The sequence below is a fragment of the Acanthaster planci genome, linkage group LG17 (assembly GCF_054643075.1).
Source record: "Acanthaster planci isolate LZ-2023a linkage group LG17, COTS_SCS, whole genome shotgun sequence".
Classification (NCBI taxonomy): Eukaryota; Metazoa; Echinodermata; class Asteroidea; order Valvatida; family Acanthasteridae; genus Acanthaster; species Acanthaster planci.
Genome location: NC_141793.1, coordinates 1,922,289 through 1,941,821, shown reverse-complemented (window position 1 = coordinate 1,941,821; position 19,533 = coordinate 1,922,289). Strand labels below are relative to the sequence as shown.

The 19,533-nt window shown below is 45.3% G+C and overlaps 2 protein-coding genes across 2 annotated transcripts in view; both read right to left on the bottom strand.

Annotated features, from left to right (window-relative positions):
* The window catches only part of LOC110975827 (uncharacterized), a 44,768-nt gene that overhangs the window by 21,377 nt on the left and 3,858 nt on the right, over nucleotides 1-19,533 (bottom strand). The gene's annotated exons all lie outside the window — the stretch shown is intronic.
* Nucleotides 13,225-18,252, bottom strand: LOC110975840 (histamine H2 receptor-like). The gene has a single exon (XM_022228677.2). The coding sequence runs from the start codon at nucleotides 16,153-16,155 to the stop codon at nucleotides 15,001-15,003; it is 1,155 nt and encodes a 384-aa protein (XP_022084369.1). The 5' UTR covers nucleotides 16,156-18,252; the 3' UTR covers nucleotides 13,225-15,000.

Genomic DNA, 19,533 nt, shown 5'->3' with positions numbered 1-19,533 from the left:
ATTCCTTGCAAGGATTATTTACGGAGGTTAAAGTAAATAACATGTATGTACCGATCACCTATAGAAAAAGAAAGGGCGCCCAGAATCGCATTTATCTTTAAAATTACATGTATAACTAAGCACTCTCGGTCCCACTATATACACATGAAATCTTCTGATGAGAGCAATGTGGAAGTAGACAATTTGCTCGTCGCCCGGCGCCCCAACAGGGCGTTGGATGGGAAGGGCTGATGGCTTTGCACTGTGATTGGCTATGTTGTGCACGACCTGTGACCGCGAGGTTATCACTTCCTGTTAGTTCTTGGTTCGCCAGTGGCATGGTAATGCTTTGGCAAGGGCAAAGTGTTGGCTATCTAAAAACATGGCCTTGGTACAATCATGGAGGAATTTCAGATCATTGATTTCACTGTGGGGCCCTATCTTGTTCAATTTTGGATGAACGAATTAGGCCTAAGTGTTGTAACAACATTTTCAACAATGAAGAAGAAAAAAGACAAAATATCGAATTGATAGCCGCCGCTTTTGTACGGTAACACTTTGAGCATGCTTTGCACGTCATTAGCCGTGACCCCGTGTGACGTATTTCCTTCACTAAAAACTGTGCAAGGCCATCAGCCCGTCCCAGCGCCCTATTCGGGCGCTGGTACTGCGATCACGGGCGAAGTGGGCACGGTGCTGACGATGACGTAATGTTTTTCAGCCAACCGTGTTGTTGTCTTAGGATCCTCAATTATTCTGCGCCTGTGTCACATCACTGGAAGGTCATCAGTTGAGCGCGAGATGAGTGGGCGCGAAATTAGTCTAAAATCAAGCTTATGAAAGCCGGTCGGTGTTTTCCACCTTCAATTTTTTTCCGAAGGAAGCATTCAAATCATGTCTACTTTTATACAGACTTTAAACCGGTATAAAAATTCTAATTGACATTAAGGTTCATACACAGCACGCTCGACATGTTTCAAAGGTTGACCTCTTGAACTTGAGTTGACGCTGTTCCGAGCTCTGCGATTGATTTCACCATTTCCATTTTTGAGTGTGCACCCTTGCTGTTTATGTATTGCAGCTCACGATCGGTCTACTCGTGTATTTGCAAATTTGCAATTCTGCATATTGACCGGTGTACACTGCACTGGCTAAACTGTGGGCAGGTGGTTGGTTAATGGGGGATGAGCACTCGCAACCATACTACCGCTGAATTCCGCACAGGCTCGGCTGGCTCTTTTCTGTGGGGGTGTGGGAGCTCAATTTCTTAGGCAGGGCCCATAAACAGACCGGGAAAGCCTCCTTGCGTGTGAATTTTAAACCTACTGCGATCATCTCGAGGCGGATTTGTCGCCGTTTCGTTTCTGCTCAGGCCGCTTGTAGCCCTGCGCCAGTGCAGACGCCGGTTCGAAATCCCACTTCGTCTGTGAATCCCCCACTCACGAGATGCACAGTGCACCCATAGGCAGAATATACCTTTCGAAATGAATGATGATGAAACACTGCCCGGTGGATTCAAGGTTAGAGGCTCTTTGCGCTCGCCTCTTGTTGGGGGCACATTTAACGCTTTTTGTACCTTTTCTACCCTCTCCCGTCTTACCAAATACTTCAGGGTTTGGTTGTTGGGGAAGTCGGAAACACACCTCCAAATCCGCTTCCTCAGTTTTCTCGGCACAAAAAAAAGGTGGGAGGATGATCCCAAAGCCCATCCCACCCCTCACAAAGTGTGAGGGATGTACACCCCCCATCTCCCTGTCTGTCTCTCACCCCGCCCCCCTCCCGGCCGTTTACGCAGTGCTGTCAGTTGACGCGCGCATGGCGCTGTCGTTCGAGATTGTGACTGACCTGCACACCAAATATCGTTTCTTTTGTGTGCAGCATTTTTTTGGTGTGTCTCATTCAAAGGGCAAGGACTGTGAGAAAATAATGGTCAGCCTCTCAATTTCCTTTTCCATATTGGCTCATCGCTGGCGAGATTTAGCCGGAATCCATTCTGTAATTAAGATCGTGACGGCGGCTGTCGAGGGATGTATGAAGCCAGCGAGTCTTGTCTCAGGCTTTCGATTCTTATGAAATTCGCGGAAAGGCTGTCTACCCGAACCTTCTGAATCCTGACGTAACTTTTAGTACAGAACTGTAAACACATCATATTCAGAAAACTCAAAGACATTCGGGTTTTTTTTCTCTCGATTGTCTTTAAGCTAAAAGCTGAAGCAGATTACAAAGCTAGCCCCCCCCCAATCTATCTCTAGGGGCTTCGTACGCTAGTTGAGGGACACACAATGTTCCGAGTCGTCTACTCCTGCAATGGGGTTTTACCCTCCGTTAATTACACTCCCTCGTCTTATAAAGAAACGTCCATTTAGAGCTCTACAGACTAAATACTCCAGAACCCAATTGTTCTCCGAGCGCTACACAGCCGAAATTGGTCGATTTTTCTTGATTGTCCCAAACATCCAAACAGATAATTCCTTCGCGTAATTACATTTACATATCTGTCCATTTTTATGTCGGTATTTTAAATGTGAGGTGTCGGCAACCGTACTAGCTCTTCTTTCTTTGAAGGTGAAGGACTAATATACACTGTACTGCCCCTGCTGATGAGCAAATGGCACATACATAGGCTTACGCTATGTCTACATCTTTCAAGGACTCAACAAAATACATCATGCACCCTTCGGGCGTTTTATAGCCCGTTATATAATATACAGAATCCACCCTTATCGGAAAACTTAATACCCCAAGGCGGTAGAGGCAGTGCGACGTGAATGTGCGGCTTGCCTACAGGCCTTGTGCCAGGCAGTGTGACCTCGGTGGGATTTAAACACAAACTTAAACCCAGGCTCAACGAACATCGGGGGAACTGATCGCTCTATGCGTGGAGGAATAAAAACACATGTGACCCAATTGCACTGGGGGAAAAAAATGTTTCTCTAACCTTTTGAATTCTCAAAAATGATTGTTGCCCCACGGGGTGTGAAAAATAGCACCCAATCGCTTTACCCAACGCAGAAAAAAACAGAACACTTGACACGTTTTTCCGCATATACTAGCTGTCAGGACCCGAAGGGCGAATTCAGATCAAAGTCATCCGTTCTATTTATAAGTTGCTTCTTATTTCATCCCCGGGATGTTTGCCATCAAAACAGCTTCATGTTTTTTCTCTTTCTCTTCGCCAGAGAGAGAAAAAACAGCGCCACGCAGGCAGGATTAACATTGTCTTACGCTGAGTAACATGCCGCAGACATGTTCAGTCCGACCGTGATCATTTCGCTTATTAATCGATTCGGCTCATGTTACACTGGCGTCTTGGAATAACTCGTCAGCGCCGGTTGCACACAGATGTGTTATTTTTTGTTTTCCGACAGAAACATTTCACTGTTCACGACAGACCCGGTGTTAGTTTATGACCTATCTATACACGCAGTGTATTACAAGGAGCTTTGCGATTTATCTGCTGTTTGTTTTTATGTCAACAAACACGTTTAAGGTTGCGGAGACTTCTATTTATGTATTTCGTTTCTTGATAAATACCACTATGTTGATATAGGATTAATATTTGACCCTGGTGAACGAACGACTTATGCAGTGATTGAGAATTACCAAATCGCTTTTTTTTATTAATTAACATCGCAAGATACTGGTACATATATACTTTGGGAACGGTGGTTCAGCGGGGTCAGCACGAGTGTTGAACACCTCCAGTCTCGGTGGGCAGGGCAGATTCGAGCATACCAACCGATCGCAGCCACAAGGTTGAAGCCATTTGACTGTTGACTTCGTGTCTGTCGTCAAACCAATTAGCAATCACGACGGCGCGAACCTGCCCATGACACCAATGTGTGACGGAACAGACTAGCTGCCATCCAGCCGTTATGCTGAACACAGAAAATACGCAGTCTTTTCAAGTTACAAAACGGATCGCTATGTGATAAATTTGCATTCTTTAACCAAACTGAATTATAAGCAAAACAAACATGGGTTTAATACAAAAATTAAACAGAAATACTTGGTATGGCCATTTTTCGACAGCGTTGGTTAAATTTCACATTGACAGTAGGGGATTTTGTATGAATCTTCCGGTGACAAATACCCTAATTTTGGATGACTGAAGTTCGGCAGGCGAATTAATTATTACGCCAACCTTCCAGTATTTTAATGGACGTTCTAGAATCTCTTCAACAAGTGTATACCGGTACTTGTCTTCGGACTCCGACTATGGTTGTCATGGAGACAACATTCTCCTCCCACTGACCCCCCACCTCGGGGAAGTCGAGGGCACGCAAATTACGCCCGATTAATAACATGGGAAAAACCGAGAGAGAAAACTTCTAACATAGGGGCCTAACGCTCAAGAATAGCACACTTCATGTTCTTGGTGACAGATATGAACCCCGCAGGGACAGCGAAGCGCGAGTCCGTCGACAGAACACAGAGGATTCTGTTGACATAATCTTGGAGTGGTTTCAGTCAATTTCAAATGCAGTGGAACGTACCTTCATTTAAAGTGCACCTAGGGTAAAACATCATACCACAAACACAGCACCACCAAATGCCACTTTGACAAGTCAGACATTGCTAAAAAAAAAAGGGAAAAAAAGGGTAACAGGTCCAAATGCGTAAAGATGTGGGTCGCGTGCATGAGGCTGTCTTCGTATTTGGTGATAGATGCGGCGATACATTATTGAAAATATACCGGGATTGCGGAACACTTGGCGCTATACGTGAAACTGATAGCTATGAGGAATGTACTTAAATAGAAGCGGTCGCTAAACAAAATGGATACCAGTCATTGCCGTGTTATTTTGGTGTTTCGCTTTTGATTGGTGCTCCTCGGGTATGTACACCATGGTATGGCATAAGATGGCTTTCAACTGAACTCTCCACTTTAAAATTTGTGGTTGATTAACTTTGATATTTCTGTGACTACTAATCAGACCTCTGAACGCCAACAGACATGATTGGATCCCAGAAGTGGCTCCAGCTTTTCGGAATTGCATGTGATGCTGTGCTGTAATTGGCTCTGATCTGAGGAAAGTAGTTCCATCCGGAACGGTCGAGTCCCCGCCGAGAATTTCCATAGGTCTCGTACGCCGTTCACGCTGAGACGTGGGCCCAACTTCACATCCGCTGGGAGGACGACAAACATTCGCCCAGGCCTGGCGCGTCTGCAGATTTCATTTATGCGACAAAGCAACCGGGGACCGCCAAACCGGTAAACCTCGCCAGAGGCAAATAATGATACAGAGACAAGCTGGCGAATTTCTCAAAAGGCACTGAGCGGGAAGGTTGTACCCGTGAATCTATTCTTCGAGCTGCAAAAGGGCGAAAATACATCGTTATTTACCACAGGTCAGGGGAACCCGCGTGGTTTCACCACAAATTTTTTTATAGAAGTTACCAAGAATATTGGAACTATAACTGGCAAATCCACATGGGGACTTTGCTTTTGCAGGGAACACTGCTCTTTAGACTAACATATTCGTCTTAGTCTATTAAATATATTTCCACCATGTCCACCGTAATAGCTCTTACATTATTACACCTAATGAATCGAGTCGATTCTGCAGACAGACACGGGTATCCGAATGCATCACAGTCCACGTGCACGATCTCAGAAATAAAACATATCATCCGGTTGGCCTGTTATGCACCGCGGGATTTCTCTTAGCCTGCGCCTCATCAGAAATCGTATATTCGCACTGAAAGGGGCCCAGTTGATGTCTCGTGGTGTGGATTGCAGAAGGGACTTGTGTGACACGTGCCAATTAGATTCATACCGTTAATAACACCCTGCGTCTGTATTATTGCCACGAACATTATTAGGGTGACGATTTAGTCGACGCCATCTTTGCTCCGGTTGCCTGAAAGCTAAACCGACCGAGCGAGTGAGGCTATAGCATTGCGTCATGGGTGCCAGGCTGATTTTCAAATCCCAGTCTGGAGTCGTTCGACTGAGTAAAAGAGATCCCTAGACCCATAAACGGGGCCCTACATACGTACATGCATAGGCCTGCTTCTTCGTCGACGAATTACGTATATAGGATCTGTTTACGGATCTAACAGATTCTTTGCTCGCACAATGTTCTCAAAGGTTGTTGTTTTCGAACTGGAGTACTTTAGGTATTGTATGATATAATATTCTCGCACCGTGACGCATTCGGTGAAGTTGGCCCTTTAACCCCTAACGATGGCTGCTTATTCGCCTTCATCTATATGGCCTTACTAGTTCCACTGTCACGGACCCCCCCACGTACGTAAATTTCAACAAATTGAGTTTGACCGTCACCATAAACCAAATGAAGTATTACTTTTTTCGCAGTTTCATTTCAGATATCTGGTCAACGTAATTTACGAGAGTGCACTACTTTCTTTTCCTAGAGTCGAAGGCATTTCCCGCGAGAGTGATGATTTATAATCAGCTCTTAGCGTGGGACGGTCCCGCCACCAAAGTGATCATAAAACGCTTGGGTAATTAGAGTTTCTGTTGGTAGCATAGCGCCTTTACAGTGGAGAGAGCGAGCCTGAAGACGTACTGGACATCTGTACAGTTTTTGTGTGTGATTTTCAGTATCGATGCGATTTGTCAGTGGATACTGCGCAACATCGGCCCACATAACCAAACACAAATTTTGATCAGGCTTCTGGCTACAGACGTGCTGCCTGTTCCAATGTGCGACTAAATTTTTGCAACCTGAATGGTCGTTAAAAGCCGCCCAAGTACCCATGTGCCTATGTACGTAGGAGGACAGCTCGGCAATAGAGGCCGGCTTGCATGGCTGCCATCTTGCAAGCCAGTGCTTTTCTTCCACAGAATATGCACAAAAGCATTGTCCTGCAAGATACATGTATTAACCATGCAAAGTCTATAAGGTTGCCAACATAATTCGTCCCTACTTTCACGAACACCCGAAGAGCAAAATCGGGGTTTGAGAAAATCGCATTTAAAGTTGGTCTCTTTTGCAAACGATCATATCCCCAAGACTTGACTTTCCCTTGACTATGAAAATGAAACTCATGAAAGATCCGATCTTAAAAGACACATAAACCACAAAATCACATTTGTAGGAATCAATTCAAATTGTTTATTTTGTAGACAAACAAAATCTGCCTGTTCACGAAAACGCTGGATTTCGTGTGCATTTTGTCTCTTCGTGAAAACTGTCCGTATTGGCGAGTGCCAGGCGCAAATTGTTACATTTGCATACATTTCCTGCGTCACTTTTGTCTCCTCGTAAAACAGTGCACGCATAGGCCTATTCTCCTACAAACACGTCATCAACATGGACCCCTCCTTGCGAGTATTCTGTGCTCTGTAACACATTTCAGCTGTGACATTAAGGCAAACGTCTCTACAAACTGTAAGTAACGACTTCGGCAAAGACCAATCTGCCTGTATAGATGAAAGAAATGTTCGTCGACGCGAAACCATCAGACTGTCTGGAATGAGCCAATCGGTAACCGGAGACACGGAACTCGGGCATCACAAAAGCGCACTGAAGATAAGTGCGTTTCAATTTATGCTCTCGTAGATACCATGCCTGGTCCAAAGACGGTTCTCCGAAAGGCTGTGGCGGGTAACGAGAACAAGAAACGCCAACGAGTTTTTACCTGGATAAAAATGACGGCCTCCTTGCCCTCTTGGAAAGCTGTAAGCCGGTAAAGCGCTATAGTGACGTCAGGACACCCGTGCAGAAAACCCTGCCAGACCGCCAGTCGCCCTTTTGTTATTCATGTCACCTCTGCCTTGATTACAAACACTGCCTACAATTTTGTACTGGCGGCCAGAGTTTGCAGGAGCCCACCCTCGGTCAGACACATTTTACTTTGGCGTGAAAAAGCGGGGGGGGATTTTTATTTAGTTTTTAAGTGGAGGTATTCATTAATCGCAAGCATGATGCCCTCCGTGAATTCTTGTTTTTGTTGTACTGACGGCCAACTTGCGACGCGGCAAAGTAAGGTCCATTCTACCCACAGTCGTCGGACTGCTTACGCCTTGTACGGGAATGGGGGGGGGGCTTTTCTACGGCACGGTACGTGCACCATGTGCGGGCGTTGCTAGCCAACTGCCAAAATATAACTATCATAGAAGAATCCAGATTGGTTGTAGCGACGGTTCAAGAGCCGTGATTTCCAACATCAAAGTAAACATGCATCAGCTGTAACCATGCCTGACTCGACAAACAAAATGCGGCCTACACTTGATACAAAGCAGAATTCGGGTCAAAAAGATTGGAACATTGTTTTTGCTTTGCGGAAGGCCTTTTTTTTCAAAATCAAAAGTGTCTTGTTTTTCATATCGAGTGTATTTTTTAAATGAATCTCATTTTAAAGGATTGTATTTTTTGACTTTTGAAATGCATTTTTAAAAACTGAAAGAAATTTTAAAGACGCAATGCATGTTTTTTTTAGATTTGAATTAATTTTAAAAGAGAGGATGAATTTGTATAGACGGAACGACATATTTCAAGATTGGAACGAATTTTTAAAGTCCAAACATTTTTTAAAGATTAGACTAAAGTTGTTGACTCCGAATATATTTTTAAAATTGGAACACTTTTCCCAACGCAAAGCTGTCATTCGGCGCACGCATTTTACCCAAAATCACATTTCGTCCGAATTGGGGAAACATCCAAATTTCTCAAGCATCCAAAATGAGAAAGCATCCGTGTTTCAAAGCATCCAATCTTTTTGACGGTGTTCGGCCCAAAGTTCCAAACCTTTTTTTGGACGATTCTGCTATTTTCGGAATGCGCATGCGCAGGCAAACTCCTACAGTGGTTCCCGCTACCTTTTACGGTCGTTGCCTTCGCGGCCTGCAGACTCGTCTCCATGTTTACATGTAAAATCTGATTCACATTTTGAAAACACGTTCACTCTTTACAAATTTACTCCAAACTAGAAAATATGTTACCTCTATACAAATTCATCCGCTCTTTGAAAATCTATTTGAATGTAAAAACATGTACCGGTACGGTATTGCATCTTTTAAATTTCGTTCGTTTTTTCAAAAATGCTCTCAAAAAGTAAAATAAGTAAAAAATACGATCTTTTTAAATTGACATTCGTTTTAAAAATACATTCGATTTTTAAACAACACGTTCGATTTTGAAAAAAACGCATTCCGTTAAGCAAAAACACGTTCCAATCTTTTGGACCCGAACTGAGCTTCGTACACTTGCGAAAAGCATCTCCGATCCACGCAACAGTACTGTTTAAATCCAGTGGCTCAAGCTTTGTGTACAAGAATGACGAAGCACCGCTCGTTTGGTTTTTTGATATCTTGAGGGAAATCGTGAGAATCAAATTCCTGTCGAAGAAAGCAAGCACATATGGCGCACGGTAAAGGCACGCTTTTATATATAAAAATGGGCCTCTCCTTTTCAATCTGTTAGCGGAGAGTTTGGGGGCATGCTAGCTGGAATTTTTTCATTAACAAGTTCCAAGTGCGTAATGAATGTTCTCTGAATGCTATCGATCGGAGGCCTCGAATCCATTCATTCATCAATCGGCCGGTTATCAACCGATATCTTTCCGCGCCAGTGTGGAGCGGTCGAGGCACAACACGTCGTCGCGGCTAAAATATGAAATTCAAGCATGGACTGATAACTCATATTTTGGCTTAATGTAACAGTGGAAAAAAGATAAAAGAATTTCTATTGCACATTTGGATAGGGAATCGTCTTCATTCAAAAACGCTGTTGAATTTCTCACTCTGCCTTTAATGTTGTGCAACATTTTGCTTTCCCATGTTTTAACTGGCGCGGATCTTCGAGGGGCCCATAGGGTGCCATCAGGCGTTTATCGGCAAGGGACTCCACCTCTGCATATTTTGTCCCTGACACTTCGGCGAGAGAAATGAAGTCACATCGATAGCCTTCTGGATTTCATGTCCGTCGAGGCAGAGTCATAATCGCTCCCCATTCTGCCTCCAGACAGCTAGGCACTCCATCAGGTTTATCCAGCCAACCCGTCTCAAACATTTGAATTAATTTTCTATTACCAACATCGTCGGCATTTCTCTCCACTTTACGGCTGACGTTCATAATAATTCACCTTCAACAGCGGCAACAAGCAGACGCTGCCTCGCTTGACGTATACTCAACTGCAAACGATATTGACATTTTTCTTCAGCGAGAGTAAAATAAACAAGGATTTCAATATTTCTTTCTAACTCAAGATTAGACCCATTGTTTTCGTTAATTTTTTCGAGAGGCACGAAACACCTGTCACTTTCATTACCTAAGGAGTTGAGTAGGCCTACTTCGTTTCAGTTTCGGTATACGGGCGTGATATCCTTACAGAAGCACAGATAATGCCTATTCTATAACATGTTGATTTACTTGTAGTTTTCTTTTGGAAATTATATTGCCGTCTGCTTGATGATATCCACTATGTACTGGTATGGAATTGCAGGTTACAATGCAGCAGCGTGCGGTTATGCAATGCAACGGCACCTAACGCTACGCCTCACAATCACAGTGGGCGTCAGTTAAGTGCAAGGTGCAGAGCCGTTTGTAGAGAAAGTTGCAACATGAGTGTCTCAAGTGCTGGAACCAAAATGGCAGATTATGCGTCAGTGCACGTGGACAATGAGCACACGATAGCTGCATGCTGCTGCATACATAATGAACAGCCATTTTGGTTCCAACGTCTGAAGTCGGCGCTACTTTCTCTATATTCCTCTGTCAGGGTGACCTTTTTAAAGAGCCGCTGTCTTAGCGGTTCCTATCGAAATGTTTTCACTTGACGTCCCTCCAAAACTGGGCTTCAAATTTAAATTAAAAAAAAATCATAGGCAAGTGCACGCGTAAACAGAACTGGCTTGAGATGGCCAGAACTGTGTATCAGAGAGCTCAGGAACCCTCGGCGCATTTCCTGCGCGAGGAACTTAAAACGGGGCGGTAACGGACGATGACATCGCGCGGTTATTACATGGGTCAATTTCACACGTGTTTGCGCAAATGAATTTGGCAACATGCGATTGCATCCCCCCCTTTCCCTGACATTCCCGTCAGATTTATTTTCCCGCGCGTGTCCAGAGACGACTGCACGCGAACCGATAGCGCCCACGGTCTCAAGGAGTTGGTCGAGTGTGAAACGAACCGCTCTTAACGCGCGGTCCAATAAATTGTGGCGAGCATTTTGTAAATATCTAATTCGACCCGCACGTTCAGCGTCAAGCGTTATTCCGCACGTTCATCATCGTTTTTCCTCGTTCCATTGTGTGTTTTTTGTTCGTTGAGAAGTTACGTACGTGGGTAATTACTTGCCAAACCCATAAGTTTCAAGTTGATCATTAATTCTATATTCTAAGGGCGCATTCACGCTGGGTCATGCACAATGACTATCCAATATCCAAGACAGTTCAAAAGCTCGAGCTCAAAGCATTCTGAATGATTGGATATAAACTTGTGTAGCTCATGCGTTTAGAAGATTTCAAGAAATCAAAATTCCTTGGATTGCTAAGAATGTTGTCGGTTGACGTGACCTGGATGTGGCTGTGTAGTTTTACTTGTCGGAGGTGTTTTGCTCTTGGATGCTCTTTTGCTCTTTTTAATGACCGTCTTCCAGTAATAGTGTCAACCGAAATTTCGAACGATCTTTTCTTTAGAAACATGTGGCGCTTAAGGTTGAATTTCTCATAATTAATGCAGCTCGTCCACGCAACTTCAAGAAACACAGTCTTTTGTTACAGAGAATTACCCTGCCAGTAAAATATCATGTCCTTTTTCGGACTGCCAGAAATTCTGCATTAGTGCAGAGGAAATTTTTAGGCCTTAATGCTAAAAGACGAAGATTCCCTTTTCGTATACGTAACATGTATAAATAGGCAAACGCCTCCCAGTGCCTACACGATCAATACGAGACACAGCCTAGCGCCAATGCACTTGGCACGTGACATTTGTAATAGTGGCTATCGAAATTTATAGCGTCTACATTGAAGTGAATGGATGAGTTAGATTGGATGGGTAGACTACGAGACACCATTGAGGCAATGACCATTTCTCAAGAAAAAGACTGCAGTGGGTAGGCCTACTTCGTGTATCGAAATCATCCCATTAAACCAGAATTGCTTATAGCACTCTGTATGTCTAACTCCATTTCAACATTGAGCTTTTATCTTTTTAGATTGTATCAAACTGATGAAAAAAGATAAACGCACGAAACAGAAGCAATCATTTTTTAATTGCCATTTATCCAGTAATGCACCTACAAGGGAAATATGGAGTAAATGTGATTTAAATTAACCAAATGACCGTTCTTCGATGCAATGTGTCTTTCCCTCTTTTTTTTAGTGCGCTGCTAATGTTCACTGTAACTTTAAAACACCCGCTGAGAGAATGTCTTTGGATAACAGTCACGTATTTGCTCGTTAAAATTCTACCAATCGAAGACGGAACAACCGTGGGGGCCAGGTTTATCGCATACCCCCGGTTATCCTTCTTGCGGTAGCCTGAACGAAGTACTGTACCGAAAACCGAGCGCTTTCATTTCCAGAACAACCTACTTGAGAAGCCCTGTGCATGTCTGATGTTTCGTTAAATCACAGCAGGATATGACCCCCCCTCTCTCTCTTAATCATGTTTGAATTGCTTTTTCGCGTTCCCTTAAAGACTCATAACTTCTGCCGCGGGATGTAGGGAGATCAAGGCAAAATCGACCAAGAGTGTTCCTCTTAAGCCAATCAAAGGACAGAGACCGGCTGGGCGATTTGTCCGCAACCTCAGCAAACATTTTTGCCGCTGCAAAACACACCGCCGTGCGCGGGGCCATGTTGATACAGGTTCACATTTCGCAGTCCGTGTGTGATCTACTTTGGGCCGGCAGATGGTTCTTACCGTGTCAGGAGCCAATATACCATTGGTGTATTTGCTTTTGCAGAAGGCGTAGTAACCACCGACTGTACGCCCAATGTGCTCAGGCAACCAAAGTTCTGGAACAGACCGAGAGGTTCAAAGGGAGAGATTTCACTCCCCCAACACTTCTTTTTCCATCATAACCTATGGCGCCTTACAAATACCAATGCATCAAACTTTCATAATCACTGCGTACTTATGGGGAGTTTTGTGACAGCCATGCCAGGTATCCATTTTTCATTTCACTTGTGCATTACCGTCAATAAAACCTTACCCTAAGACGCCAGTCCTCAAACATGGTGTCTCGTTGAAAACTCTATATCGAAGTGATCGTAATGTCCACATCCTGACAACCTCGAAGTTAATGAAACAGGTGAAATGAGAATTAACAGCATCACAAGTGAATTTTAATATGAAGTTTGCGGTATATTTAAATATGTCTGTGCAGATCTATTTTCGTTTTCGCAAGTACAAGAACAAGACCCAGAATGATATTTGACCTATCCGCTGAGTTCAAGCTGACTTGGATTTCTGACAAGCTGTGGACAGTGGCTGCAAGATGTACTTTTTTTTTTGCGTTGGGGAGATGTTAATTTATATTTTAAAAATTAAGGCTGCAGTTGCAATATGTCGAATACACACGAAAGCCTAACATAATTGTTCTGCTCTATGAGCCCCGAGCTGGACTAAGAGAGGGCGCAATTTTCCCAGCAACTTAGGCCCCTTTGGTGGGAACTACACTTCGCTGGTTCACGACCGACTATGAACATTTATGCGTGGCTGTCGTACCGCTACCAACTAAAATGAACACTCCCGACCAACATGACTCTTTTCAACCGATGAGGGGGTGCTTCTGCTCAAAGCGAATTAGGCTGCTGGTTGTGATCCCAGCTTCACCAGACTGAGTCTAAGACATTCATAAAATTATGTCCTGTAAACAATTGACAAAATTTATAAATACACACTAAGTAATAACCTTTACAAAGAAACCCAATGATTTGAAAGTTTGACCGTTGACGATAAATCATTCTCACTTGCCAATTAAGCCAATTGGCTGTTAAATCACCTTAAGTCCCGAGAAAAAGGATAGGCACTTTGTAAACCTAATATCGACGAATTGCCTTTTTTTCTGAAAAGGGTATAGGTCAGAATTATACAGGCGCTCTCGAAGGCATATAATTACTCTGGTCCGTATTCTGTCAAGAAGTCTTGCAGAACACAGCTGACCCAAGATTGAATCAATAAAGTAGCTTCGGCGATTTAACTTTGTCAGGTGTTGCAGGTGCATGCACGCTTTGTCTGCAGATGCCGCGCCGGAAATGAACGGGTTTTTCTGAGCAGAATTCGAGGTTGGAAAATGACTTTTTCGGCGGGGGGGGCTCAATGTGCACGTTTCGTCCCTCGTAGTTCGGATCCCATCCAAGATGATAACAAGGCCTACTTTGGATTTTTGATAGGATGGCAGGAGTCGGGATGGCATCACGCGATAAAAGTATTCCCGTGATGAATAAATATTCATACACTTGAGCATGCGCGCGAAAAGATTCTTTTCTTGGCACACAAGGACTGTTTTACATTATGCACATACTGCAGAATACATGCGTAGGTTACCAGCCAAAAGCTACAATAGCTCTTTACAATAAGTGGAACTAGGCTATTTCTTCGCACACCAAAGTTAACCAACATTAGTTTCCTGTACGCGAAGCAACCACCCATGATGGGCCCATATACTCCACGGCGAACCAGAGTAGTCGCACTGTGCATGACCGATGTGACCCGTGACGCCAGATCTAGGACCGAGTTACAATTTATATCAGCATGGAAATACGACCCGGCGTTAAAGGCTATGACATGATGAGTGTCCTCCTCCGATTGAAGTTCATCCCTGATCTAGCTGCGTGGATTAGATTTGCTTATTATCATAATAATTGACTTACATAAATCATAAAATTGCAACTTATGGGCATGGGTATGACCAAAGTGCAAAATCGCCAGTTTAAAGGGGATACACTGTTAATTTTTTACTGAATGATATTCTTTCTGGTTTATGAAAGTTGAAATATAAACATCACATGGAATGGCACACGATGCTGATTTTGGTCTTTGTTCTTTAAAAATATTCAAGAGAACACGTACACGTGTGTATAGACTTAAGGCAATGTCAATCCTGTGTGGATGGCCGAGGATCTCTGGGAGTAGAGTGATCAGGTGGCTTGTCACCTTGCGGCTGCGGGGCTTGAGGCACTGGTTGAACTTGGACTGGCTGACCTGTTCGACCCGGTCCATCCTGGTGTACCTGACTGGTCGTGTCCGCGGCAACGGCCGCGTAATCTGTGCACGTCAACTTCTCGCTCTCGGCCCCGTTCACCACCTGCAGCGCGACGTCTCGGCGGTTCCGGGAGAGATCCTGCCCCACCCGGTGCTTCCTCCGGAAGGCGAGCTTGATGGACTTGCGGAAGGACCTGTTCTTGATGGAGTAGATCACCGGGTTTACGCAGGAGTTCGTTAGGGCGAGTAAGAGAAAGTACGGATAGATGGCGCTCCCCTCGTAATCGAAATGGCCGGCGTTCTGCGCGAGGAACATTATCTGGTCCGGTGTCCAGCACACGGCGAAGGCTAGCACTACGACGAAGAGGGTCTCCACCACGCCACGCCGGGCGGCGTGGTAGGCTACCAGTCGATTCTGGGAATGCGCCCGATGGGCTGTCTGCGAGGCCACTCGTGTCTGCGTCCGCAGTTTGGCCAAGATGCGTATGTACGTGACCAGCATGACCAGCACGGGGATCAGATACGTGACGAGGAACACAGAAACGCCCACGGAGATGCGCAAGGCTTCGCTGTGCCACACCACTGCGCATTTCCCTCCTTCCACATCCAGCACCAAAGGGGCAAACAAGTTGATTAGCACGGCCACTATCCAGGTCAAGGCCACGCTGATCTTGGCCTTGGTGGGGCTGAAGAGCCGCCTGTGGCGCAGCGGGTACACCACGGCCAGGTAGCGCTCTAGGGTCACTGCGATCAGGTTGAAGACGGAGGCCTTGAGCGCCGTCCACATGAAGACGTCGGAGGCGATGAGCCGGCAGTAGACGATGCCCCGGGCGTCGTCCGGCAGCCAGTCGGCAGGAAAGAAGCTTGGGATGACGGTGATGGCGGTGATGAGGTCCGCAAAGGCCAAGCTGATGATGAAGTAGTTGGTCATTGTCCTCAGACGCCGGACGCGGACGAAGACGACGATGACCAAGGTGTTGCCGCACAGGGCGAAGAACACGAGGATGCACCTCCAGGCAAAGAACTGCGGGGAGGCAGGGGACTGCATCTTAGAACCTTATGCAATGTCACTCTGCTGGTTATTCCGAAAATGAAAGCATGCCCAAACCAGAAATGCAATACCGGGGTTTCCACTACAGTTTGACGAGCCACTCGGTAGTTCTGGTTGAGGCTGCACTGGCATCAACAGAGGTTCTCTCAAGACAGAATATTTCATGTCTTGTCATGCAAGAGTTGTCAAGTCGCATACCGTAAAATGTAGAAATTGAATTCAAGAAATTTAGTTTTCTGGTGTAACGCCAACGGATAATGAAAATCCAGTAGTTCTATTGCCCTTTTATGGGAAAGTACGTATTCATTATCTCGCACACAAATCTGTCATGATAATGGGCAAAAAGTTTTAATCGACTTATTATTTCAGATTTTTCCCGCATCATTTACTTACACTTCCGGTTTCTGTTACGTTCCGCGCTCACGGTTGTTCCGTTCATTAACCGAGCAGACGTTTTCATGTAGTAACAAATCGCGAATTCCAACTTGCTGCAGCGTCATGCTGGTCACATCGGCCATTGACACTGGTGCACCGTGCAACTGCGTGGGTGCGTCGGTCTGGCCATCGAACCTAGGCTTGTTTAGCAGTTATCAGATATACCATTGGCAGGGAGTCCACCCAATTACTACTGGCGAGCTGCTTTAAGCCCTAGCAATATCACGCAATCTCGTCCCACGGTGGCGTATAGATCGAAATCTTACCGTGTCATTACCTATTGATGGAGCTCCTAACGATAAGCTATCCTAAACTCCAAAGTCTCCTCGGCAGCACGATGGGCGAAAAACCTGGCTTTGCTCGTGTGATGATCGGTTAGGTGTCAGTCCCCCGTAGGCCTACGTATCCAACGGGAAATCCCGCAAATGGCCCGCGAAAGTCGTCGGTGGTTTCTCCGTGTGCAAGTCTCAAAGGGATACTCGGGAGTTCAACATACTACACTTGTTGACGTCGCTTGTTGGTATCGTGCACGTCTGTATCCGATATACTGATATCAGAATAGTGACTTAAGGGGCAACTACTGTTCACAGCGATACTGGTCAACGTCTGGTTATTCGACTTTCAATCTCCTTTTGCTGTTTGAAACCTTGCGTTCGCTCAATGATAAATATCACTGAAGTAATCTCCTGCTAAAAATAGGCTGGACCAGCCTCAGCGCTACGGAGCATTCTACATTGTGTACGCCTAGCTGCTTAGACGTTGAGTAAACACTACGAAAATTATCTCGCTGGTACCGCACTTGGTTCTCGCGTCATCTAAAAAAAAATCCAAAAAAAGCTCCATAGGTCGCTCTCGGTCGCTTTCATCCACGTTGTTTACCGGCGCAGGGTCGGTGTCTGCTCTGCGCTGATTCGACGATTAATGATGCCAGTGAGCATTTCATATTACGGCTCGGAATTACAGCAAGGAATTGGTTACAGTAAAACAAAACCTCTGGTCTAGGATGCCACGCCCACACAAGATTCAACGCCTCCACCATGGATCGATATTTCCCCGTGCATGGAAAATCTCGCCAGGTTGCTGCTGCTGCAGAAGTCTTTCCATAAATTCCATCACGTAAACTAGACAAAACCTTTGGTTTGGGTAAAAATGGTCCCGCTTGATTTCTTCGCTCCGAGGTGTGCACAAGTTTTCCTGCCCGTTTCTCACCCATAAAAAGGGCACTGGAATCCTATGACAGGGGCGTTACAGGGAACTTGGACCAGGCATCACCAATCCATAATGGACGTGCACACACAAGTGCACTCAATCGACAACTGCACATGGACTTGCATCGTACATGTATGTCTGCCTCCGTCGCGCCTGTACCCTCCAGCACTTGGGTGCGTTCCCGCGGTTACTCCTGTCAACACGAGTAGGATGCGCGCGCATTGCTCTCGGGTACAGGAGCACACTTCCCTTTAGTGAGAGTATACTTTTGCTGACCGAGCCGTTCACGCGCTCAGGAGTATTCTCCTGTTAACACGAGTAGCCCGCTCGCACGTACCCAGTGTTCCCCGCTCTATCTTGTGGGAGAGTAACTTATACAGCATATGTTTACGACTGGTCATTTACACACAGTGAGAACCGCTCGCGCAGAGCGCATCCTGTAAAAGGGAATGACGTCAACATCCGTGACCAGAACAATAACGTGTGGAGCGCAATTAATCATGGTGTGTATACATGCGCGGCGCTCCCAGGGGTAAAAGCAGGTTCAGTAGAGACTTGTCAGTTACTGCCGAAGCACAGGACATTAACAGAGTCAACATCGACCTCGCCGTCTCGATCGCGCCTCTTCTTTCCAACTTTAGTCGGTATGGCAACGCATCAATGCGCAGCTTGCTGGATTCACGATGGGGCTTCACTCGTGGCCTTCAAGAGGACCAGGCCCCACTTTGCGAAAGCCATAATAATGACCCCAAGTTCGTACACTCGGCGGTAACTAACACTGCTCGAGGTCGTTGACAGGTCTTGTCTTATACCTTTTAAAATGGTGGCACGTGATTGATAATTATGAGGAAACTTTACATTGATACGTTTGCATGAGCACGGAACGTGCGCCTGCAGTGAAGGATCTTGCATATTGAACCTGCTATATGAAATTGTACGCACTATATAATGTCCTATTTTCAGAAACATGGCACAATATCCCCATTTTTATGTCCAAGCCAAAAGTCAGAGAGTTTATAATCTTTCTGGGCGTTCCCCAGCTCATTTAATGATGAAGAATGGCAAATTCATTGCCAAGCAGATACGACAGCGGGCGCTGCATGGGAGTGAGTTTCACTTTGGCTCGTTCCTCACCTTCTACCTCTGCGACCGGGGCTCGAATCCCACCTGGGTCAGCATGTAGGTTGGGTTTTCAATCCCAGTCTGACTCCGTGGGCTTTCCCTGCAATATCCATTCTCGGTTCTCCCGCCATGTCTAAAACTGACCATTGTCTTCTTAATTTGTCACTTCATCCTGTCATTGGCGCTGAATGCGCTGTTGGTTGAACAGATAGAAAACGTGAACACCAGTCTAGTCTAACACATAACCTGGCTGTATAAATGCTGAACAAAGACTGCGTAATTTACTCTCTCCGGAGTTCATTGTACGGATTTCATTATCATTGAATACAGTGTTACAGGACAAGTTATTCCGAAAGGTGCAGTTTCGTGCAGTGACTTCAAAATGCCCGAAGCATTTCCGTCAGACTTGGGTATGACAGCAACCTGGGATCCGACTAGTGAAACTCTAGCCCCAAGTTGCCTAATAGTGGGGGAAATATGGAAATATCAAGCACCCTCGACTCACATCGCTTCCACTTCTCTTCATCCCAACAAAGGAGCGCATTCCTGGGTGCCTCTGGCAGCAGGGAAAATATGGCATCCAATCTCATGTAAGCACAATCTTTCAAT

Excerpts from the sequence above, each read along its gene's own strand:
- LOC110975840 (XM_022228677.2), bottom strand. The coding sequence starts at position 16,155 with ATGCAGTCCCCTGCCTCCCCGCAGTTCTTTGCCTGGAGGTGCATCCTC.